The following is a 26,490-nucleotide window of genomic DNA, read 5'->3' on the forward strand; positions in this document are numbered from 1 at the left end:
GTATAAATGCTTAATATAAGCTATCCAGTATTCCTAATGACTGACAAAAATCCATCTAAATAAACCCATTGCTTTATTTTTCTGCTGTAATTTCAGTCACAGCTGAAACAAGAATACCTGTGTAAGAAGTTGTTCTTCAGTCAGACTATTGATCCAACGAGCATACCGTTCAGTAGACTCCGGTGGCTCTCTTCTGATTTGGCAACCAACAATCTAAAGCAAACAGCAACGAAACAAGATCATAAAATAAGCATTCAAAACACAGGAACTCCAAGAGTTAAGATTATCTATACAGTCCTTATTAGCCCTCTTCTATGTTTATAATACAATATAATATAATGTAGTATAATACAGTACAGTTGCTCTGCTCAAATGTTCAGTAGTTACAGACTTTCAAAGATCCAGACATTCAGAATGCAAATATGAATTCTAATATTCTGAACATCTACTGGCATAATAAATGGCTTCCAGTATGCATAAAACAGAATGAGAGGGATTTCATATTATCTGTAACTGCACAGACACATATTAATACAAATTTATACAAACACAAAACTGTTTACTCAACAAATCTCTGGTTAGACAAGGAAGAAGCCAAGGACAACCGGAGGAATGTGACTATACAGAACTCTGCTACTTGCTACTCCTGATAGTCTGCAGTCTATCCTAAACCTTCAGGGTAGTACAGGACTCAGTTACACGTGCAAAGTAAGCTGATACTGTTTTATACCAACTACTGTACTCCTGTAACTGTCTATTTCTCTTTCAGACTTTGATGAGTACTTCCTGTTGAGGATATGTTCATTCACTGAGATTTAACACCAAAAGGTAGGTATTAGCATTTCTAAACAAGAATTTGAGAGAATGAAGTTCTGCTCAAGAAGCCTGTGGAAAACTTATTTGGTTTATTTTCCACCCTTAGCATTCATAAGGAATGTAAGTGTAGACACTGAGCACAGCAAGTTTAAATCTTTCAGGTATCTCTATTTACAGAGTTTTAAACCCCGCACAGATGTAAGCAGTCAGGCTAGAATTCTGCACATGCAGTTATGAATACTTTTGATGTGGTAACAAAAACACCATGAAGAGATCTTGCTGAGCGACTGCTGGCAATTAAACATCACAATTTAGAGTTTGATTAAATACAATCAAAATACAAGACATGTAAAAAAAGAAACCATGATTTGCTCATCCCAAAGAATAAAAAAGAATGTCTCTAACTATGAAATTTCTCCTCCATGACAACAATGAATTACTATGGATAACTTCAATCCTCATACTGACTTTCTCCTGAATGCAGTTAAAGTAATACTAAGACCTTCTCAGAAAGTGAACCCAAAATTGTTTTAAATTGAGTATCATTTGTAAAGGAGGCACGCCACAGACACAAAAACTTCACAGAAGTTGTGTCAATGTACATATATCCTGTTCTGTGAGGATGATTTTTATTTAAGAGAACTATATACAGAACTCGTTAGTCTTCATTAACCAAGGCCTCTTTAACCTTCTCTTGCATGTTCTAGGTTTCTATAACTTACAAAGACACTTTACAAAATGATGCACAAAAGTCCAAATGGGAAAATTACACAGCACTTCTTTCTCAAAAGCTATTCCATAACAGGACAATATAGAAACAGATTCTTTATTCAAACAGTCACAGCCTAAGCTGAACAAACACAGAACCAGAAACAGTTTTCACAAGGTAAGAGACAAAAAAGCCATTTTCCTGAAAACCTGGTTTCCAACTAGAGCCAAGTAGTAAGTGTAGTCATCTCTTTCTATGCAACTTGACATTGAAATGAGAAGTAGAGGATGGAGTTTCTTGTTATATTGAATTCTGACCACTCTGATCGTTTTCATAAATGCTATTGACAGTTTATGCAGTCTAAAAAAGATGCTGATTCCAGGTGCTCAGCTAAAGGACTGCAATTCCCTCAAGTCCACAGAACAATTGGTTCAAATCTCAACTCCTTATGCTTCCAGAGAAAACCCAATGGAGTTGATCAATTATCTGCCCATACACTCAAGGTGAAGGCAGACAGAATAACTGCTATTCAGTTGGGTCCTGTCAGCTCTTTTCTGTAACACACATCACTTCTTGTAACCTCCAGAATTGGAGTCGGACTCTTAGCCACCATTTCCATCTCTTTCCATATAGCTGTATAGACTATTCTATGCTCCAATTTACTTCTCTGAATTTTGTCTTGTAAAAATGATTCTGTATTTATTGTATGTAGGTCTTGAAGTACTTTCAGGCTTTTGGAATTGAAACCACTATAATTAGGAAAAAAGTATTCATCAAATAAAAAAGGTGATTTAGGAATTACTGTTACTGCACTGACCTAAATCCAGAACAGAAAAAACAATGGGTTACATTGAATTTCACCATAATTTGAGGCAGAACCCTTGTTAGTGTAACTTTCCAAACTCCTTCACCAACTGACATGAATACAGCAAGACAGAGCGAGAGCGTAACAATCTAGAGCCTTATAGACAAACACACTGATCAAATACAAAAATAGGTTTTAAAAAAAGAGCCTCTTTTGTACACAGCAATTTTTATTTCTACAGCAAAGCTCAACCTAACATTTAGAACGACGGTAAAAGCAGTATAAGATATTCACCTAGGAAAAATAAAAAGATGTACTTTTTTATATATATAAAGAAATAAAGAAGAAAATGATAGGATTAGCCTCTGATTTAAGAATGTGAGAATAGCTCAATGTTTCAAGAAACAACTTACATTTTTTTACCTAGTCCAATGAATAATCATGAGGGCAACCTTTCTATTGTTGCAATTCAAAGTCCCTTTAGCAGCACACTGAACACCTAAAGGTTCATGGCATCAAGCTGAAATGTAGTTTTATTGGAATTGATGGCAAAAGGTTGTTGTTCAAACCCATCTCCAGAGCAAAGCATTTCACTTTCATGACCAAACAGGACACAGCTGGTGACTCCTGGTCCTTGAAACCTCCATTCTGCAATCCCTAACAAAGTGTTACAATGATCTACTCTAACATCAATGAATGCTAAAAAGGAAGAATGAAACCAGTGCTGAGAATTAATGTGAGAAAAGGCTGCTTTCTGGAAAAAATGCAGACAATGCAAAATGTAACCTAGAAAAACAACATTTCCTGAGACTCCTCATGCCTACTAATGTCCTCATTCCTCTATTTAGCACCTCATACCTTCGCCCTGGTAGCTTTGTCCTTTTTTACTCTTTTCTGGTCTGAGCTCAGCAGGCAGGCACTACTGACGAATGAAACGGTTCCAATGAAGTTAATATGAAGATGAGGTTAAGATTTCACTCTAATTTGGTTCTTCTTACACACTGAATAGGCAAGCATATTATCTAGACAATGAAATATCATAATATACTTAGCAATCCTATACTTGTTTCATATATGGAATTAAAGGAAGACAGAGAGGAAAAGAGGGATTAATACATTTACAACTTTACTAAAACATCTTCCATAGTGGTGGCTTTACATTTTGGTTTTCTTAAAATTACCTAAATGTGCTATCTACAGACTTTATTTATGTACAGGCTTTATTTATCTAACTTGCAGCATTTTCTTCCAGAAGACTTTCTAATTATTCCTAAAATCTATTCTTTCACAAGCAATTTGAATTGCTGTCTTCATTCCTCTTCCTCATCTGAAAATCACACCCACAACTACCACCTGGTAATTCATTTCTTTAGAAGCAAAGGAATACAAAATCATAGGTGATGTTCTCAGTGGTCTTTTGTAAGGCTTCCACAGATGGACCAAACTCAAGAGCAGGGCACATAAAAGCAAGGATCTCCCTCCTGCAGAAAATGGTATCATCAAACATCATTTAACCACATCCTTTACTTATAATGATTATCACAGCAAAACAAACAGAAGAGTAGAATTGCATGTTACTGAAACAGCTGCAACACACCACAAATACAACTACAAACACATAACAAAGTTAATACTTTATAAGTGAAATATTCACACTTCTATGCTAACGGTGAAATGTTTTGCACAGCGCACAGACACCCTTGGTTGCTTTTCATTTTCAGAACCAACACTGCTCCAGACTGCTTTTAGGATCATCTTCAGAGACACGTTTTACAGACAAAGCTTAACACTGTCATTACGCAACTTAGATGCTCAGCCAAAAGAATTCCACACCCTTCCACTCTTTGGCTGTACCATTCCTCTCCCAATGGGACTCTGACTCATGGCTGGGATTCTTGACTTATATGGTTGCAAGATAAACATCAACAGTGCGGAGTAACTCTACCTGAGCCTTTGACAGATCTTCTGCAAAGCACAGCTCATTTAACCAGCTTCTTTCATCCAGTCAAACCCAGGATTCTTTAGAGTACAAACAGCTTCCTCCAGTTCCCCTGTGTAAGGTGGGGCATCAGGAGCAAGTGCACACTGTTTCCTATTTCCTTCATGTCTCACAGAACTTTTATAGTCACTTAAGTGAATATTTCCTGGTAGCTTTTAAATTGAAGTGAAAGGTTATTTTACTGTTGCTTCTTTCGTAAGTTTTACAATATTTTGATAAAAGCCTTTCTGACCTATTTTATAACCATTCAGACTTCCAGAAAATACAAGAAACTCTCCATATTAGAAATATGTGTAGCAGCAACATCAGCCATCTGCTCCCATGCTATAACTTGTTCCAACTTTTCATTAGTGCTTGATTTTAAATGCGATAGTCAGGTAAAGATACTTCTTATATTCATAATTGTAGGGGGTTATGTTTTCCCTTGCACAGATTAATGGAAAAGAAAGTGGGTGAGAGCAAAGATTAAATGAGTTGACAGTAACTAAAACCCATGAAAAACAATGCTTTCTGCAGACGTGGCTTTTGGGGGGTCTGTTTTTGTTTTTTAATCACTAAAACTTCCTCTAGCAAAGAATCTTTCTCATTCGGGAGACAGCCTATGGGGCAGAACCCTCCTGTTGTACTAAAAAGGAAATTAAGATGAAAACTTAACTGGTCTCCAATCATGATATTGAAGCAGGTATTGGAAAATTCTGCATTTTCAGCAAGGAAAACCCCACACCTTTCCTATCTTTCCTTTACAAAATAAATTGCTTTCCTTAACTTACAATATTAAATGAAATGCAACTTTCAAATGTTCTATAAAGTACAAAGCTTTCTACACACTAGGGAGGAGTATGCAGTGTTGAGCTGCATCTCAGAAGTGACATAAACCTCCTGGAAGGGAATGTTATTAACTACACCTTAAAGCTTTAATTAGAAGTATCATGACATCTGATCTTAGATAATGTTCTATGAGAAGAAACTCTATTCAGATAACTGTGAAGGATTCTCTGTAGTGCACACCTTTCCCCCCCACTATGCCTGTTCATGAGTACAGAGGGAACTCTCCTAACCTAAAAAAAGCTAATAGGAACATTTACCTTATCCTGAATGTTTAAGAACAGCTTTTGTTAATCATGCCTGTATCCTGATGTATAAAGGAAAGGCAGACGGCACTTGTGCTGCCTCTAAACCCTACTTCTATTATTGTTGTTGTAGTAATTTCCACACATACATACACCACCCTCAACTGATGCGACACTGCAAATGTATCCTGAAATTCAGAAGAAAACTTGCAAGGAGGGAGAAAACATTTCTCTCTGTCTTCCTTCTGCCTTAAATTTCTTTGTTTTCATTCAGGTAATATTTAAAATATTATTTTGTTGTAAAATTATCTATAGATGTTTTCATTTTCTTCCTAGGATACATACAGCCACCGTTACTATCCCATATGTTCACATGTCTAAAAGAGCAGCAAAGCTGTAGATATGGGTGCAGTACAGCACCACTTTGTCACACCAGCAGCATCCCTGCTGTGTTTACTGGAAGTGCCAAGTAGAAATCTGCCACAAAAATAGCAATTCATTAAGATGGTCCAGGGTTGCTTTTCAAGTACTTATGAAACAGTGCTTGCAGCATCATTTTCTAATTGCATGGCTGTGACTCAGCATTATCTCCTCAGATCACCCATTTCCCACAGAAATCTTGATGAATACAATCTTCCATAAGCCTTTATTTGTCATTTACTCAGAACAGCCAGAACTTCATTACATGAACCAGCATGATTGTAAAGCTAAGATTTAACCATTAAAATATTGAAGTACTGGACAAGATATTCAGCCAATGGCAACAGCATTGTTTCTCTCATTTTAATTAATGTGAACAAGAGATTGCACTTATATTAATTTGTTCTTTCGCACAGTTAAGTAAAAGACAGAAATTTACAAAATACAGCCGTCTACTGAGTACACTTCACATTGGGTTTCCAGACAAGTACACGGTGATCACAATAACTAAGAACATCTGCTTTAATGAATCAGAAACATGCCACACCAACAGCTAAACTGAACAGATCCTTATTCCAACAATTAGCATTCTGGCTTTTGACCTTGCTAAAAAATAAGACTTGAGATTGAAGTTGTTAAAAATACTGGAAGATTTTATGTAAATTATATTTTGTCCAGAGGCCGTGAGCTTTTATTTTTTAATGCAGCAAAACAATAAAATGACTGAAGATAGGAGTGGCTTTTTAGAAGGATTTTGTGATCATCATCTAAAGTAACAAAAAAAAGGAAAAATAAATGGAAGGAATATTTTTACATTGTTAAAATCTTTCCAAAATTACATACTGGTGGGAATAAGGTAGTAAAATGTATTTCTTCTCCCCTTCATTTCCAATGGAGGAAATTGTGTTCTTCAAAACACATGAATCCAGTGAGGTAATCTGCATTAGGTGTAAAGATACAAAACAAAGTGTACTTAAAGCATGTTTTAAAAGTTATAAATCATGTTGATAGTGCTGACTCCCCAGAGAATCCTTTAGGTCAGACGAATATCCATTTCCACAGATGTTCTTATCTTGTAGCAACCCATTCTTAAGAACACCTGTAAAATGTTCATTCCACTTGGCCCTGGTTCAAGTCTGAAGTCCACGATAGGATGTTACATGTTTATTTTCAGTACTTAAAAAGGGAGTAATTAAAAAGCAAGGAAGTCTGAATTTTCTTTAGTGAACTTATATGAAAACCAAGAAGTCAAAGTGGTGTAATCAGAATGAGCACAGCTGAGCATCACACCACATTTGCGCTTAAAAAGGATGTTCTCATGCATATGAAATCATGCAGTATAAACACAACATTTCTGGTAAAACTTCAAGTAAGTATCACTAAATACATAGCACAGCAAATCTGTAGATATTACAGTAAATTACGTGAGTTTCAGAACCTCTTTTTGAAGGTAAATGAGTAAACCCCATTATACTGATAAGTAGCTTAGGTAGGAAAAAGCACCAAGACTCAGATGAAGTCATTCAAACTCTGGGATAAACAAGACCTAAGGGCTCAAACCTCTCTATTCAGGTCAGTGCACATACAATCTGAATTTGATGTGTCCTGTCAAGATACTTACAGAACTAGTCCTTTGCATAAAGTTTAAGAATAGTCAAAAAGAGCACTACATTTGCACAATTTCTATTTTTAAACCAATTTCTCTTGTGTCTGTAGCTCCACATAATATGGACTGAATTAATAACAGTTAGCACCACAGCAAATTATCGAAACACAAGGGGGAAGAGACCTTGATTTTCAACCATTTTAGGCTTCAGACATAGTTTTAAAAATTAGATGTTCTGGAAGTTCACATTATAATCAGACATTTGTGAATACCAAACTTGAATAATCATAATCGTTTGATAGGGTTATTGCCATGTGGAGGCTGTATTAAACACAAATTTAATTACAAACTTATGTACTTTGGGATGTTTCTCATTTGGGATATTTGATTAAATGTAGTACAGACTTAAAATGACATTGTGACTTTGAAACGCACTGTGGTTTTTCAGAAATACCAAAGTAAAAAGAATCTTTAAGGAAGCTAATAAAAAGCAAAGATACAGCTGAATTCCAGCAGATCTGGGTGATAAACATGGAAGGGCCCAATTAATGAAAACCACCATAAAAATTATACTCTCACATTGTCAAAGAATTTCATATTATTCAATGCAGAAAAAGGGAAAGGCATTGTGTTTTCTCCTCTTACACATACTTCACTGTCACTTCAGAACAAAACCTGCACACAACTGCTGCTCTAGTTCCTACCCTCTATACTAAGATTACTGAAATATTATAAATAACTTTAAAGCCTTTAATGACAATTTCCCAAAGTCACAAATGTAGATCTTTTTGTAAGCATCTATATGGGAGTGCCTTAAATTTTCCACAGGCTGGAGAAGAATGTGAGACTTGTAGTTTGTTTATGATGTGCAGTATACAGGAACTGAGTATTAAAGTTCTAATGACCAGAACAGCTAGACTAGTTCATGAAAATATTTCACTGGACATTTTTTCTTCCTACATCAACAATAAACTGGTTTTGGACAATAGACAGTTTTAGGCAATCACCTCAGGAATACGATCTCGTTTTTCCCTCTGTCCACACCAAAGGTGGACCACAGCCTCCTCAGAACTACTCAGCTCCTATTTAGTGGAGCATATTCCTACTAATAGATTGAACAGATCAAATTTGTTTATCTCTCTTTCGAGACATGCCAGTATCCAATTGATTTCTCTTTAATAGCTGCTTGTCCCGAGGAGGGGGTGGCAAGCGAGCAAGTGTGGTACTTAGTTGTTGGCTGCGGTTAAGTCATGTCCCTGTTCTATCAGTTAATGCCTATATTAAAGCTAAAGTCAGGCACTGCTTGCGAGGACATGCCTGGGCAACACACACTGATCCGTCTCAAATGTGCTGAGTAAGGGAGACAGAAGGAGAGCTGATGCAAATCAACTAAGCAGAAACAAAGATTATTTAATTTCTACACAAAAGATTTTAATCAACTTCACATCCAAAACAGAAGCATTTATCAAAAAGAAATCTGCTTGGTTATATGCAGCAACTGCAAGACAAAGGGAGATCGGTAAAACCTGGACTTCAGTAGAAGACACAGAATGAGGGAAGGTCATCCGCAACCATTAACTTGTTGCAAAGAAGTTAAATGGAGGAACTTTTCTATTACACTGAACAGAGAGGGAATATTTCACCATTATGTGGTTATGTTTAATGACAGTTTAGTAAAGCTTCACCTATGCTTATTATCCTTTCACACCTGAAAAATTAGATAAAAGATACTACTTACCTGTATTTAAAGTCCAGACTAAAACACTGCAATAACTTAAGTAGAGAAAAGGTAATAAAATCCCTCAGGAATAAAGGCTCAGACTACAGAACAATGCTGTTGACCACTTCCTTAAATAGTGGATGAGGAATAGCAAAGCCACTCTGGGGGCAGATTTGCATCTTCTCACTTATAAATGAAGGCCTTGTCCATTGCATCACAGTACTTTAATTAAACAAGACCTGATCTAAAGCTCCTGAGAGTAAGTCTTTTATAGGCAAATGTAACCTCAGTCTGCTGCGTTCCAGGTGACCAGAAGCAGTAAAGTTGCTATGAGAGCAGATACAAGCCCTTCTAATACTGCTGTAAGGCAGGAAACACTAGCTAGGGTTCAGCACTGCTCTAATCAGAGCTGGAGTTTTCAGATGTAGTAAAATTCTCTTTGCTAACCCTCCTCCATGAAGAAATACTCCTAATATAGGACATTTTTTTTTCCACAGCGCAGCATCATATGTGATCCAAACATGCCAAATAGTTCATGAACACATTTAGACTTCAGGTCACTTCTTATTGACAGACTTGTAACTCCACTAGGACAGCAAAACATCTAATAAACTGTTCTTCTGCATGGTTCCCAGTTTCATGTAATTCCACCAGGTGCAATTACATGAAATTCCATACAAGTTTTAGAGTTTCTGAATTCCAGTTTGTACTATGTAATAAAAGACTATTTTAAGAACAAGTCATAGGTATAGCAGACATGCATTACCTCACTTTTGCCAGCTCCAGCCATACAAACAAGGCTACCTTGTTCATTACACAGAATAAATCCATGCCTAAATGCAATGTAATTACCAGACTGCACAGTAACAGTTTTGACTCCCAAGAGAAAGCATGCAGGAGGAAGCACAGTATGTATTCTGAAAGGTAATCTCTTATTTTCAGGACTGCTCTAACATTAGACTAATAAGAAGATACAGCAAACAAAAGGCTTTAAGATCTTTCAGAGGTGACCCAACTCCATTGGTATGTGGAATGTAAAAGTCACTACCCACTGAGGACTGCCAGTATTCCCAAAGTGCTACTGTTGACTGCCAATGTATAAGGTGGCCCCCCCTCTTTATTTTAATTCCCAATTTTTTTTATCTTCTGCTCCCTTTCATCATGGAGCAGCAAGGCCTGGCATGAGACAGACAGAACAATCTTCTGCCTTTATTCCAGACTTGTGATAATAAGCAGGAACAACAAAAAATCCCCACCACATCAATGTGATATATGACAGCACAGCTGCTCAGCAAAAGGCTACACGGGAAAGTTTCTGTTGTACAAGCCAGTGTTCTAGTGAGTGATGCTGCACTGGAATTATACCACAAGAGTCTCTCCACGTGCAGTTACACACCTGAGAGGAGTCGGAAACACTTGTTTGGATGTTTTTTCCACTAGTTGAGTACATAATATCTTAACTACTCATCAAAACAAATCACTTAAATACCCTACTTACATTCATTGCTGGCTTTGTATACAGAACAATCAGTGCACAGTCTGCAGTAAAGAGTTCCTCTGATATGCAAGACAGTCTATGGGAAGTGGTCCAGGCTACCTAGAATTACCTCCCTCCCTCCAAGGACAAGAGCTAGATCTAAAATATGGAACTCACCAACAGATGATACAAGAATGTCTATTAACCTTTGTATGCTTAGAACAAAACAAAGCTCAAGATTTGTTAAGCCATTCCCACAGAACTGCTCTCATGGACTAACTCATATAAAAACCCTGCCTCTTGCCAGTGCAAAAATAGTTGCAACATCAATTTTTAGGTATTTTGAAAAAGCAGCAATCTCATAATCATGTCAGACATACAAACACTGGGAATGCGGATGTTGGAAGTTCTGTTCAATGTGATTGCCTACTTCATGTAACACTAAAACCTCATTTTAATTGTACCTGTAAGAGGATCTACTCATATTACCGTACTCTTTCTGTTGCTACTAGGAAAATCTTTACTGCGATTTCAGATATTGATTTAAGTCAATGAAGAATTAACAGAATCTGATCATTTTAGTAACAAAAAAAAAAAAAAAAAAGTGAAATGATTCAAACTAGTGCTCAATAAGCAATAGGTGAGACAAATGGGGAGGAAAACGATCTTTTTAATACATAACAGAAATGTGTAACAGGTCTAGGCAAGTAGAATGGCAGAGGTGACACTGGTAATACTCAAGAACTTCTCTGTTAGACTATACCTTTTGAAATCAATAAATGTGTAAGTCCAGACCAAAAGAAAAAAATCAAAACAAACTCGTTTTTAAGGGTAGTTAATTTGTAAGCTTCAGTGGGGGTGAAGGAGACACTTGCAGTGCCTTTGGCCTGGAGTTGTGCTTTAAAGAAAGCTCGAGCTCAGCTCATTCATTTGTTAATGTCTCCAATTCATTTGGTGATTGTGCAATATTTGTTTACAGCTCTCCCAGAGGCAGATGAACAGGTCTGTGAACTATTAGGGCCATGCATTGTTCAAGTTCACTCCATCCAATCACTTACCTCAGAGTCATTTTAACCATCAAAGATATGCAGAGTTGGTTAACATAGCCAGATAACGCAATAGATTAAAATGGCTTCAGGCATTGCAGCTCTTGAACCGAGTTCAGGCTACAGAATATGTCACAAATTTTCTTTATAGATGCAAAACAGAGAATTTCTCATTGAAGAAATGTAAATGTTCATGCTCACTTTTCTCTCCTATGCATAGGTACCCTACATGTTTGAGGAAGAGGCTAGTAATCATACTACAAAAGAAAGGTGTTTGTTCTGACACTGGTACAGATTCACCTCTTACTCACCAGTAAAAACAAAAGGAAAATGTTCTTTATTTCCACTGTCCAACAGTTTAATTCCAGCTGTTGGGAAGATGTGGGAGGCAGTGAGAAAGAGCTTAGCTTTCCTAAGCAATTCTGCAGAAAGAAATGAGATGCAGAAATTTTAAACCAGATGCTGTTCACATGCAGAGTCATACTGTGGGGGGCACACAGATACTCAAATTAAATAGGGGTGAGAGGAAGAATAAAGCAACACCTTGCCCAGCAGACAATGTGCTGTCCAAAAATATTCAGGATGGCTGCAAGACAGATGAGCAAGACAGTGGTTTCCGAGTATTCTCATTTCAGCTCCTTTCTATTCTACATCCAATATCTAGAATCCATGGGAAAAAGAAAAACTGGAGGAGTATTCCAAGTGCTGCACTATCTTGAAAGGCTCCATAATGGCACAGTGTCTCTGCAAAGCACAGCCAGGTACCCCTCAGCAGCTCACAAATGAAGCACATTCTAGAGAAGTTCTTTAACGTTACTTGAGCTCTCCTAGGATGGACTCAAACCACATGCAGCCATTTCACCTCAGCATGCCCAGAGCAGGTCCTGATGCAAGCCCGGTGCCAGCAGACAGCCTGGGAGCAGAGGGTGCTCAGTATCTCCTCTCCCTGAAAGAAAAAGCTTTGGAAGTTCTTAAAGGGTACTACCCTGCTCAAATAAGACTGCAGCATGTGTGTGTATGTGGTCCAGGAAATAATTGCCTGGGCTACTCCAAACTCAGAAGCCTTGCTCAATACAACACTAGTATGTACACAAAGTCGGATCTCCTCCAGAAGAGCATGAATATAATTAAAGATATGAAAGCCTGATTTTTTTCAGAATTAAGGGAAATGTGATCTGGAATCTTCCCTCTCATTAGCTGCCAACAAAGCATACATGATTTGTGGTTGGTAAATAGGGAACACCCAGCTTATCCCAGATAAATATGATAGATGCTGCTTCTAGGGATAAACACAAACAGCCAGAAATTTTAGTAACAGTTGTTCATTCTCTAGCACAAAGTCATTCCTGATCTGATTAGAGCATAAGCAATTTGAAGGCACGCTTGTATGTGCCGTAACATAGTGCGCATGTGCAACAGGCAACCAGTGTCAAAAGGCTGGTAGCTATATTATTGACAGAGAGTACCATGTCCCTAAGGTTCTCAACTGTTAAAAAAAGCAGGCAACCACATTGAGCTAGCAGAGCTCTAGAGTTCATATACAGGGTACAAATAGGCAAAGTCTGAAAAACTGGTGTCTTCCAAGAGTGTCCTGTTTATATAATCCTTGTCAGTAGGACTTGGACATAACGTAAAATAGTCCCCAGAGGACAAGAGGACAGTGGTCCTAGAGAGCTGCATTTAGTAAGATCAAAATGTATTAGTAATTTGTGTTAAAGATCCAAAATCCTCCACACTGTTACAGTTACCGATGTTACCAATGACAGAACAATTCCATCCTGCAATTTTTTTGTTAAAGTCTTCCAGACAAGAACAACTTCAAAGAGAAGAAAATAATCTGTTCTTGCTCTTTAAAGCATGATTAAGTAGCCTATAATACACGAGATGAGACTGCATTTCATGTGTGCTGCTGCACTGTTACCCCAATCATATTCCAGTACCCAAACCTGAGGGCAAGCTCCTGCTTTGTCAGAGATAGAGACACCAGTTTCTTTGAAGAACAACTGGTTGGGGAGTCATTCCAAACACATCTGGTATCTTTGGTTCCACCGTTTAGCAACCAGGCTTCAAGTCAGGGTAAGGCAATCTACATTTAGGAATAACATGAAAGAGGAAGAACCTCAGGGATTAGTTAAGATCTGGGTAAAGGTTTCTCTTGGTGAAGAAAGTTGGAAACTTTTCTTACTTGTAAATCTATGACAGTAGACTGAAGCCTTCAATATTATAGCCCACTGGGAATACTAGTCTTCAAATCTGGCTCTCAGTAACAGCCAGCAAGGCTGGGATTAGGAACAAGATTTCTGAAAGTACACAGAAACTACAGAAAGTCAAAGATCCAGGTCAGGAGAAGTTGCAAAACAGTGGAAAGTCCAAGTCTGCAAATTAGAATTTCAGGAACAAACCAAAAAAGCTCACTGCTTCACAGGCATTGCTCAAGCTTCTGCTTATTTTTCTCCCTCCACCTACTTTGGCTTATCATACTGACTGAAGCTAGGGTCAGGACTTCCAGTTACAGAATGGAACTACATTCAAACATCCCCAACTATCTTCTAAGGGCAGAAAATTCAATGGCACAATTATTCTTGAGGACAGTAGAGATCATTCTTTTAATAGCAGCCCACACTGACAGTGGTCAGTAGATTTGTGGCCAGAAGGTCAGCTTCTCTCAAAGTAACTCAAATTGTGTCAGAACTACTGGAGGGCTTTGGACCAAACTGATCTCTTTACTCGTCAGGAACAGCTGGATATGTTCCCATTTCTTCTTTCAAGCCTTTGAATTAGAGTTGTTAAAATACAACATTAAACCAGAAGATATAATTCACACAGGAATTACACTTAAATATACCTTAAAAATGGAAAACATGTTGCATTCAATTCAAACACATCCATTTTTGCCTTGGCAGGATTCAAGAATAAAGAAGGAAACTCTACACGTAGAAGTCAACAATGTAAGTCAAGAAATAATAGAAAATAAAAACCAGTCGAAGTTTAAAGAAAACTAGAAAAGCCAAGGTCCTTGTCCAAAAAGCTGTGAGAAAACCCTCCTATTCAGTAGGAAATTGAAAGTGATGGCATGACAGACTCCAGCCAGATGTGCTATCTCTCTGCCAGATGTGGCGGATACACATCTACTATTTTTCTTAAGGTTTAACATCCCGGGCCTTTCTCTGCATTCATTTCTGAGACTTTTTACACTTTCCTAAATTGAAGCTTTTAGGTACTAGCATGTCAGATAACCAAAAGGTGGAAATCCTTACTTCCCACACTAAATCAAACTGACTTTGGCTGTTCTATGTAGTAAAGCACAAAGCTCAAGTTAAGCTTTGTGCATTCGGTCTGGCTGAGATGGAGTTAACTTTCCCCACAGCAGCCCTCCTAATGCTATGTTGTGTATTGGTAGCTAGAAAGGTGTTGGTAACACACCACTGTTTTGGCTACTGCTGAACACTGCTCCACAGCATCAGGCCTGTCTCTGTGACATTCCCTCCGCCCCAGTAAGCTGGGGGTGAATAAGATCCTGGGAGAGGACACAGCCAGAACAGCTGATCCAAACTGACTAAACAGATACCCCAGATCATATGATGTCTGCTCAGCAATAAAAGTTAAGAGAAAGAAGGAGGGGCATTTGTTATTATGATGTTTGTCTACTGGAACAACCACTACATGTACTGAAGCCCAGCTTCCTAAGAAATGGCTGGCCATCACCTGCTGATGGGAAGCAGAGAATAAATCTTTGCCTTTGCTTCTGCCCATGCCCATTGCTTTTGCTTTATTAAACCACCTTTATTTTGACCCTCACCTTACTTCATTTTCCATCTTATTTTCTCCCCCGACCCCATAATGATACAGCTTGATGGGCACCTGATGTCCAGCCAAGGTCAACCCACTACAAGTACCACAATAACGTAGAACCACAAATTCAGATAAGTTCAAGCATGGGAAGAACAAGTTTGCTTTGCTCAGAAGAAGATATAATCATATAATCATGAAGATATACCCTTCAGTCTACTCAGGTACTCTTTAACTTATTTGACTGTCACTTCATAGCTCATTAGAACATTGTTAGGCACTAAAGTGTAACAGAATATAAACAAAACAGTTGAAGTAGTTTCTAAATAGACTACAAACTTTAGTTGAAATTAGTCTAATTAAAAAGGTCTTAATATACAGATACAGAAGTCATACAAGAAACATGATAGCTCTTAACACTTGTCTCCATAAACCAAGTTTACTGGATCAACTTGCCTCACCGGTTTTTTAGCATTTTACTACAGAACTACATTAACTGATTGATATCAGAACAAAAACAACTTTCCAAGTATCATTTTATTATGTTCAAAATGTGAATTAGGTTAACTGCTACTCAGGAGCTACTTGAACAATAATGTAATAAATTACACTGTAAGGATTATCAGATTTCATAGAGATCTAGTACAGGTGGTGTGATGAGCAGGTACACATCCCAGCACTAAGCAGCAGGTTGCTTGGCAGACATTCCTCAGCCGAAACAACTGCAATACTCTTTACTTTGAAGCAAGTGTGCTTTGGAGGAAAAGTTCAAAAGGTGTTTGATTCCCAGAGAGTGATAATCCTACAACTGCCTATTTTGTTCAGAGACCTGCAGGAAATACCTTCTTGACGAATGAAGTTGATTGATTGACCTTTCCTTTCCAGAAACCTCTTGCACATTGAAATAAATGTCACAAGAGAAAATGTCAGAGATGTGAAAAGAATAAGCCAATTTTTTTGCTTCCAATATTTTGCTTAACACCAACTGATAGGAATATAAACTCCATTTTCTAGTTTATAAAGGAGTAACCTTATGGCAGTAGTTACTGTTACTTTAGTTATTTTAACAAATAAAGTAACTGCCATAACAAATTATATTTATTATCTTCAGGTAAGTAAAACACAGACTCAGTCTCTCTCTAAAGCATACTATCCCTAATCACAGAAATTGCTTTAAAATCAAAATCATATAGATCATAAAACAACCATGTCACAGAATGTTTTTGACACTTTACTTCACAAGAATAAAGAATGGCATTCTAATAACGTCTTCTTTTGAAGACAGACATAGGGAGAAATCCTAGTTTAACTGTAGGCCAGTTTATTAATAACAATCCATCCATTCCTTACAGTTTACAGTTTCTTAAATATTAAAACCAAATAAGCCATAGCTGTAGCCAATCCTATGCAGCTTTTCACATAAAAAAGGCTTCTTCAGATTCCATACACTGGCAAAACCTACATACTTACTTGAAAAAGAGCATCACTGTCATAATGAGATTTGGTTTACTGAACAGAGAAAATAAATGGAAGAAGTTGCAATCAAAGCTACTATTCAAATCAAAGCAAGGATTTAAAATAAAGGGAAAGAATACAGTGGTTATTGCTCTGCCTCCACCAGCCCTACTGTGAAATTTTCATATCCTTTTAAAGATGTATCCTGCACTCTGTAAAAGAAAAACACACAAATGCACCCCAGAAAAAAGTACTCACACTGTTTGGGTGTTGAATGGCAACTTCGTGCTGCAGCCTAACCCGCTGTGGCATCATCACATCATCCTGGAATAAATAGCACACTGTTACTGAACATAAAAAGGGTCACAGTACAGTGTTCAGACACATTAGAATATGGTGCTAAATTAACATCATTTTACTGGCTTGCAGTCAGAACTAGAGATGGAACAAATATTAAGAGATTTTACACTTTTAGTGTATTAAACTCAGTGCTCTTCAAATTGGAAGTGATCAAAACTACTACATGACAACTGTGTTCTGATTTCAACATGTATCCTATGGGTACCCACATACTGTACATATCTAAAGAAACTTACCAACACTTTAAGAACTCTGATCACCAAACTGGCACTATGCGTGGACAAGAACTAACCTGGATTCAAAGCATGAGATTTATAACATTCAAGCAATACGAACTGCTTTGAATGAGGAAATGTTCTCAATGTACCTTGTTTCCTTGATAAGGAAAAGCCTTCAGTCTCTAGCACTGATAGGCCACATTTCATGAGCACAGGAACTAGTATTTGTGACATGATACAATTCTAAGGCAAAATAAAAAGGAAAAATTAAAGAATACACACTCATAAAATGCATCAGCATTGACCCTGGCTTTAAAAAAACACCACCTGGATTTCAATTTGATGTTAATAGTTCCTTCACCTGTAGCACAAAGGTCTATTTTGTTTACTTACAAAAAGTTAGGTTGTTTTGTAAAGAGTTAGTAACTGCATATCATTCCTTCAACAGACAAGAGGAGATACTCCTTTCAAAATACTATTTCCTGTTCATGATCATATCCCTTCTAGACTACAGTTTTACAGTCTATTAAAATGCCTGACTGTAGCACAGGTTTTCGTCCCTAAATTTAGTCTCCTGAGGTTTCCACATGTATTCTTCTCCATTTTGGTGCTGTATTTCTTCCCTTTTGAAGGATCAGTTCAGTCTTTCTCAGGTGCTGGTTAAAACTAACACAGCCATTTTCTTCTCAGAGTATTTTCAAATGATCCTCACACTAAAATCATTCTAAGGAGATTCCCACTAAAGTCAGAAACACTAAATATTGATCTTCCAACAACTTCCACATTAAAACTTTCCATCAAATCAATGGCAACAAAAATATATTTGTGCTTAAATATCTCGAGCTTAGAAGATTGAATGACCTTGATATAAAGGTGACACTTGAGTTATATCAAAAACAATGCTCGGATGAAAAAAAGTATGAGAAGTAGATCCAAAACTCCAGGTTAAAGATAGAAATAATTAATAATAAACTGACCCTTATCACATGCAAGTTTATAAAAGGTAGAAGGAATACATTGTCAAAAGTATTTTTACCCTCTATTTTGTATTTAGGATATACTTAGTCATGAGCATGAGAGATGTTACTGATTCTGAAATCCAGCAGAGTAAAAAAAAAACCCTTCTGATTTCTCAACCTCTGTACATCAATTATTTAAAACAGACAATATTTACCATCTAATGCACTTTAGCAGTAAGGCACCTGAATTCAGGTACTGTATCAAGCAAATATTCCAAGAAAATATTTACCCTATTTCCCGTAAGAACCATAACCCAATTTCTCCCTCCAAATACAGAACTGATTTTTGTAAATTAAAACCTGGTTTAAGATCATATATGCAATAGGAGATATATTTGAACTGAGCTTTGTTCACTCCTTTACAAATTACTTAGGATTCTTAGATGTCTTCTTGTTAAATCCCCCCAAAATGAGAATGCAAAAGCAATCCATCAAAAAGCAAGGAATTTCAATGCTTAGAACAATATTACTATTATCTCTTGCAATATACAACATATGCTCTTGTACTAAAAGATTCCTCAGTTTATGATGCTGCACAACAGAGATAACTTTAACAGAACTCAGACATTCACAAGGATGAAGAATAATCTACTTCATTTAAAAAGGTTAAAACAGCATGGAAAGTATTCAAACCAATTTCAAATCTCCTATTCACCAAACTGGTCAGTGTTATGTTTTCATAAGCAGACAACTTGACAGGAAAGGTCTAGTTCCCCCTAACAAAACACTGCGTCATTTTGATGCTATTGGCAAAACTAACACGTCTACAGATCTGGGGCTTAGGCTATCACCAAGACCATCAGGACTCTGTAAAATCCAGCCAAAGACTGGGCATTATGACCATAAAAACTCCAAAATGCCTTTTTTGTATTAATGCATCTTTGTTCTCGAATGCTGAAAAACTCAATGAACTCTTACCCTGAATGACCTTTCAAAAGAATTTTGCCTTCTTTTTATTAGCAGTTTTACACATATGATGCCCTGCTGTATAGTTCTGTGATACTTTCCAGGGTCGTGGGAGAAAGAAAGGGGGGAGGGGGAAAGAACGCAGTAATTTAAGACATAATCCCAAATAAAACAACAAAGCAGTTAGGTGATGAGGAAAAACAGCACAAAATACACATCACATCCCCGACAAAACTGACTCACATCAGCCATTTGGTTTTTTAGACTGAGGCTGGGCAACTATAAAAGAAAGGTAACTGCAAAATCCAACTTCAGCACTCCACAGGTCCCTTCCCACCCAAACCACTCTGTGATTCTGTGAGTGATGACTGGGCAGGGAGCCAGGAAGTGGAAAGCAGCATATATTTATACAGAGACAATCTGAAGCAATGTGGCTGCATTCTAGACCAGTGTTTAAGAAACCAAATTCAATTCTAATGAATAAAACCAAAATGATTGTGCCATAAAATAAGAGCACTTTAAAAAATGTTTCAACTTTATAAGCCATTGGTAGGCGTGAGATGCCCAACCATGACCTGCACTGGGAAACGTTTATGGAGTTTAAGCAACCACAGTATTAGACAACTGCTTAAACTAAGATGTTAAAATATTTTGTCCAGCTGCACATTAGGTAATCATAAATGTTCTACCAAAACTGTTGTATTTATGATATTGAACTCAGCAACTGTATTGGTTTCTGCACTAAACAGACTTTGGTCATCTTTTTTGGTTTAAAGCCAAGAACAAACCTTAGTAACAAGACAAACACTTTCCAAATTATTTTTCACTTATGACATGTAAGACAAAAAGAAAGTAGGTATCTGAATGTAGCTGCTGTATCGAAAAGGGAAGTATATTCAGCTTGTTTCTGTCTCCTATGTGTAAGCAGGGAAGACAACAAGGCTAGTAGTGAATTACACTGAATATATACTTTTAAGAAACAGAAGTTTCCACTGGAATTCAGTTTTCTCTTTTAACATGAAGTCTCTAATGGTTTTCTCCTAGCAGATACAAGGCAGATAGGATGAAGAGAGATTCCCCCCACTAAAAGAATGGACAAAAGAGCAGATTTTAAAATAAACCCCAGATAAATGCATGCCTTCACTAAGCATATACTTCAATAACATAACTAAATAAGAGTAAGTAAATCAATTTTCTTGTGTCCCTACTCACCAAACTTAGTAGAAAAATGAAGAAAATCTCAAGTAATACCTGGGTTTACTGTCATCTAGATATGTACAGACATCCATATGGTGCAAACGAGGCCAAACAGGTAACCAGCAAGAAATAAAGCAACATAAATAGAAACCTATTTTACGCACTTAAAATAACCCAGAATTTGTAGGAATTTTGTTGATTACAAACATGTTTCCTGTTCTCCAGTGTCCATTCTGAATAGGAAAATAATGTGCTGAAAGATGGGAGAATAAAAAGGACTTTATTTCACACGAAAAGCCAGCAGGGATTTCTAAACAAGCCCAGATGTGTTTCTGCCAGTGGGGGGCCGTGATCTCCATCACCTTTCAGTCTGACAGGCATTCTGCCTGCTTGGGCTCCTATCAGATACATCCCTTCTGGAGAAAGCTGGCTTGCTCCTGTTAAGTTCCTTACCACTTACAGATGCTGCCAAATCAAAAAGTTACACAACTATCAGCTGGGTTGTCTTCCTTCCAAGCAGAGGCGCTATTCTTTATAAAAACACAGTTTATACTGAGCTAATTGTTTTGTTTCACTGTACTCATCAGTATAGTAAAAGAAAAAGAAAATTAAAGCATCAGACTGAGCTTAAGAATATTATTCAAAGCTGGTGCTGTTTCAGGATGTGTTTTTTAAATCAGTTTGGGTAAATCCAAATGACAGGCATTCACTGGCCTCTTCAACCAGGCTGTCTGGACCACACTGAACTCCACAGTAACAACTCCATGATTTCCCCTTAAAAGTGGGGGGTTTGCACATCAGAAAGTAAAATAAAACATACAACTCAAAGTACAATACACCTCTACTTTTTAAAACCAAAGACAAGTTAATATAAAACAACACACTAATTACAGCTCAGTACTGAAATGCTTTCTTAAGCTCGCATTACACACTCTGCACCACATGCTTTCCAAATTCCTTCGTATTTGGCTGTTCAAATCCCCCCCACCCGCCTCACACACACACACAAAGAGAGCTGACAAACTCCATCCCCACAATAGCAGCACCGTCTTTCCACCGCAGATATTATACATAAAATACAACCTGTAGCAACAGCAGAAGGAATGTTTGACTTGCTGAGAAACAATATGGCATCTCCAAAGTGTTTCAATCCATCAAATGGTCATTCATTTACCCTGCACCTGCTCAGACTATAGGGAAAATCTTTCCATTCTATTGTTCAGTTCAGCTCCTTGAATTAGGGAGGAAAAGGCCTCAGACCTCCAAGAACTGACCCATCAACAGCACTACCAAAGTAAATACACTGATACTATGCACTTTTCTAGAAGGCAGGTTTTTAAAGAAGCCCCCCACTATTGAACACATTCAAATTGTGCACTCTAATGGCCACACACAGGACACCTGAGCAGAACACATTCTGCTATCTGTTAGTACTTGCAAGACCATAGGAAAAACTACAATTTTTCTGTTTCTGCTTCTGGATTAAATTGAGAAAGAAGGGGACAACAAAGAAATCACTTCTAAGTTTAAGAAACTGATTTCACTGAGCACCTTTCTTATCCTGAGCATGGCAACAAAAAGTCTACAGGGGAGTATGTACACAGTGTTCTTGTGCTCATGAATGAGTAGTACCTTCCATCAATAGAAACCTTAGAAATTAAGAATATTTCAAGTTTATTAGTGCCTGTAGAGTAATGTGTAACAGCAACCAACAATAAATCCTTCTTTCCAAAACCAGAAAGTTACAGACACTGTAAAAACAAGCAGCCGTGTTTATAACTGAAAGCTAGCTTGAAGGCTGGAGTCTCTGCAACATCTATCAAGTCTGGCTAGCGAAGGTCCAACCATCTTAATGAATACCCCCTCAATGAAGGAGTTTTGAACTTGAAACTCAAGAAAAGCATGCAATTTCACAGCAATTTAGAATTAACATTCCCAGCTTAAATCAGACAAGCAAATCTCCCAAACGGAAAGGCACAGGTCAGCAGCTGCCAATTCAAATATGGGAATACCGATTCTGGTGGTCCCCCCTTGCTTCTGAGGAATAAACCTTCACTGTTTCCCTCTGTCATTTTCAACTATTGGCAAGCAGTGACACTGTGGCAATATGGTGTAGAGTCACATCTTTGAACTGGCTCAGAACCTCAGAAGCAGGGATAGTCTGCCAAAAGAGCCTTTCAAAAGGCTAAAAGCGTGTCAAAGACTCAAGGGACTATGACTGGGTTTGAAATACTGCAGGTCAAAAAAGGACACATTTCGATATTTCTTCTTCACCAGGCAGGAACCCTCCAACAACACATGCATTATACCTGAAATAATGGGAAACTACACAGCTTACTAGGGTGAAATGAAAGCATGCTCCTTTTTAATGAAATACTGTTTTATACGAGTATGGGCATGTTTAAGTGAATGTCAATGAAAATAGCAGTTCAAAGCAGAAAAAATAATTTTTGCTGTGCTACAGTTGGGTATTTTACTATAACAAAGCTGGTAACAACCCCAGATAACTGAAAAACTAAGGTTACAACACAATGCATCTGGTAGTTACAGTCATAACCCCAGAGAACTTGAAGAGCAAAGCTAAGAGTGAAATGTATTTGCATAATTCGTTCATTCTATTGTTGTATGATCAGGATTTTCTGAAACTATAAATGTTAAACATGAACAATTTGTTAAGTATCTTCAATTTTCCAACTTGTTTTCCCCTGTGGGAAAAATGCCTCAATAGCTTAGAGGTGAAATCTGTAACAACAACCACAGCAAAAGCCCCTCCATAATAGCTATTAGTCAAACAGCTGCCACTTCATACTAGAATAGGCTGATCAAATTCTGACAGTTCTGAGCTCTGTAACCTTTTTTTCCACATTTCTTCTCAATTTGTTGTCCTCACAAATCTGTGTTGAGAGACATAACACAAGCAGCTTGCCTCCAGCTGGAATGGCAAGCAAAACAGTCTCTCTGGAGCCAGTACTTTCAAAGATGCTCCCAAATATGCTCCTACATTCATTTCACCCAAAAGAATGTACAAGGAGCCCCACTGTATTTCTCCACCTATATGAAACGTACACAAACTACTAACCCAGCCCCATTTCTCTCCAATTCAACCTATAGCAAACCTGAAATTACGGCTGCACTTCTGAAGGTCAATTCCCTGGCATTACTGCAGCACATTCCAAAAGGCTGATATCAACATTCCTTCCTAGAGAGCCTGATACTGGATTGGTGACTGAAATGAAGGTAGGTGGCGTGTAGAAGTGGAGTTGTTAAACAGCTGGCAACATCTGTGTTTCAGCTATTATCACGCAACAGTTACTAACTACGGCCAAAATATTGAGCAATTTTTAGACTTGTAGCAGTTTCCACATTCATTTTATTTCCTCTGATGTTTTCAGCAAAAAGCAGTAGTCACAAGGAAAAACAGTAGAAAATAGGTTTAAGTAACAGCGATCACTTGATATTGCTTTTGTATCCAAGATAGGCTTCTAATAGTTCAGAATGCCTTCTATTTTGAAGCATCTTGCTCAGTAGTAAGAATAGAAATGGGCAGAACAGAAAATCTTAGTAACTTTTTCCAAGTTTATCCACCCTATAGCTCATAAAATTCTCAAATCACTTTGAGTATGTCTTGATTATATTAAATATAAATGCTAATGAGAATATTGCAGAAATCCAGAGTCATCACTTTTACATTCCTTAAGAGTTCTAATCTGTTTCCCGAATGTTTCCTTATCCTGCACATCCAGCAAAGAGAAACAATACAGAAGCATGAAGATGCATACTGTATAAACACTCCAAGGTGTTTATGGTATTATGTATACCATAAGTACGCATAATAACAAACTAAGAAATCTGAAGGGAACTCTACAAAAATTTCATTTAAACAATTTAATATTCTAGTTTCAAAAAATCGTAGAATGGTTTGGGTTGGAAAGGACCTTACGATTATTCAAGTTCCAACCCCCTGCCATAGACAGGGATCCCTTGCCTTAAACCATGTCACCCAAGGCTCTGTCCTATGTAGCCTTGAACACTGCCAGGGATGGAGCATTTACCACTTCCTTGGGCAGGCTGTTCCAGTGCCTCACCACCCTCACAGTAAAGAACTTCCTTATATCTAACCTGAACTTCCCCTGCTTAACTTCAAACACATCACCTCTTGTCCTATCGCTATGTATCACCAGTTTATTGCTTGTGATTTACAGACAAGTACATCTGCCAGGATTGAAAAGAAAGACTAATCCAAAATTCACCTCAGTAAATTACTGATTTGAGATAGAAGATATAAAGCTCTATGGGACAAGAGAATAGTAGGTTAATGTCTCACTCATACATGGTCTCAGCTCACTTCAATCAGCAATGAAGTAAAGCAAAAAGAACTTGATCCCAAGTTCATTCATCTCAACAAAACTGGGATCACTCCAATTACTTCACAGCATAATTTCTGATGCCCTCCATGCTTTCAAAATCTGCTGAGTCAGGTGATCAGAAACAGAGCAGCACATTTTCTGTTCATACTTCCTCAAAATAATTTGTTTATGAAGCAGACACTGATGCTCAGCGCTGGGTATGAAATACATTTTTTTTGTATGTATGTATGAGAAACTGGCCTTTTCAGACACCATTAATTTGTGTATGTCCTGTGAGTCCTGTGTATTCAATATATACTCACATGCATTTTAAAGCTTCACCCTCCATGAACTCACACACAAAGATTTGAATGAAATACACTCTGCAAAACAAACAATCCAAACCAACAAACTGGTAAAGGGAAGCCATGATAAATGCAAATAAACTCATTTTAAAAGGCACACTGTGTTGCTAAATATGGTGATAAATTAATAAAAGCAAGAATAAAGGCCAGCAAAGCCACCTGTAAAACTTAATTTCTTAAATGATAAGACAAGAAATTTCTGCTGCATTGCCTTGGGTCAGAAGAAATACACCAGCACTTAACCATGTCTTGCAACAGTACACTGATTAATTCACAAGACTTTAAACACACAACAAAAAACATCCTTCTATCTAACTGATACAACAAATAGAGTTGCAAACTGAAAGATTACCCAAATTAAAACCTGTGTGGTTTTAAAGCTGTTAAGTTTACATCCCTGCTCTCACGACACTTTCTACTAAGCACAATCATAACATTAAGTTGACTCCTACCTGAAAACCTACACTTTCAGCAGCCAATTCATCCTAGTACCACACTAAACTATAGGTCAGTTCCAATTCAGAGGGAAGAATCAATCTTCAGGTGAAATTACACGAGATCAAGTGAGCCTTTAAGGTCCTTTTCTTCCTGCCTGATCCCAGCCACATGGCACGATTCCTCAGATCAGCTATGCACAGTTGTGAAACCCTTCACTGCATATTAGGCTGCAGAAAGTCAGATAGTTATCTCTCGGTTAGTGAGCTGAAGGGGTTCACAGAAGGTATCCAACAAAGAGTAAAAAAAAATTCCAAGATGGAAGCTGAGACCTCATATTTTGCATCCAAAACCCAGCAGATCAGCTCAGTATGATTTTTCTGAAGAATGTGGGAAAGAAAAAATCCTGAAAACACCTAAATACCAACCCTGCTCACACCAGCTTGTGAAATCCAATAGCATCAAGGAACAGTGTGAGCCTGTAGGCTTGCTACAGGTTGGAAGACAACTTTACAGCTATAAATGGTAACCAACATGTTTAACACCCCAACATCTTTCAACAGCTTATCTTTAAAGCAAACCAACAATTATATTAAAACAAAGGAATTTTATTAACAAAACCAAGTTAGACAAAATGCATTTACTTACTGAATCCAGAAAGCAGAGGTAGGCTCCTGAGCTCTGAATTACTGCTTGATTTTTAGCAAATCCAACTGTTGAGAAAACAAAGAT

At 37.5% G+C, this 26,490-nt stretch overlaps 1 protein-coding gene across 11 annotated transcripts in view; it reads right to left on the reverse strand.

Moving 5' to 3' along the window:
• B3GNTL1 (UDP-GlcNAc:betaGal beta-1,3-N-acetylglucosaminyltransferase like 1) overlaps positions 1-26,490 on the reverse strand; it is a 123,193-nt gene that overhangs the window by 87,567 nt on the left and 9,136 nt on the right. For all 11 annotated transcript variants that reach the window (XR_010615778.1, XR_010615779.1, XR_010615777.1 and 8 more), the window contains exons 4-6: positions 26,407-26,471; positions 17,171-17,236; positions 118-213 (exon numbers count right to left, since the gene is read on the reverse strand). Coding sequence is in view for 5 of the 11 variants with exons in the window: in XM_065693725.1 (XP_065549797.1) it covers positions 118-213; positions 17,171-17,236; positions 26,407-26,471 (227 nt within the window). In the remaining 6 variants the exon portion in view is untranslated. The remainder of the gene's footprint in view (positions 1-117; positions 214-17,170; positions 17,237-26,406; positions 26,472-26,490) is intronic.

Source organism: Lathamus discolor, chromosome 13 (assembly GCF_037157495.1).
Source record: "Lathamus discolor isolate bLatDis1 chromosome 13, bLatDis1.hap1, whole genome shotgun sequence".
In the NCBI taxonomy this organism is placed as follows: domain Eukaryota; kingdom Metazoa; phylum Chordata; class Aves; order Psittaciformes; family Psittacidae; genus Lathamus; species Lathamus discolor.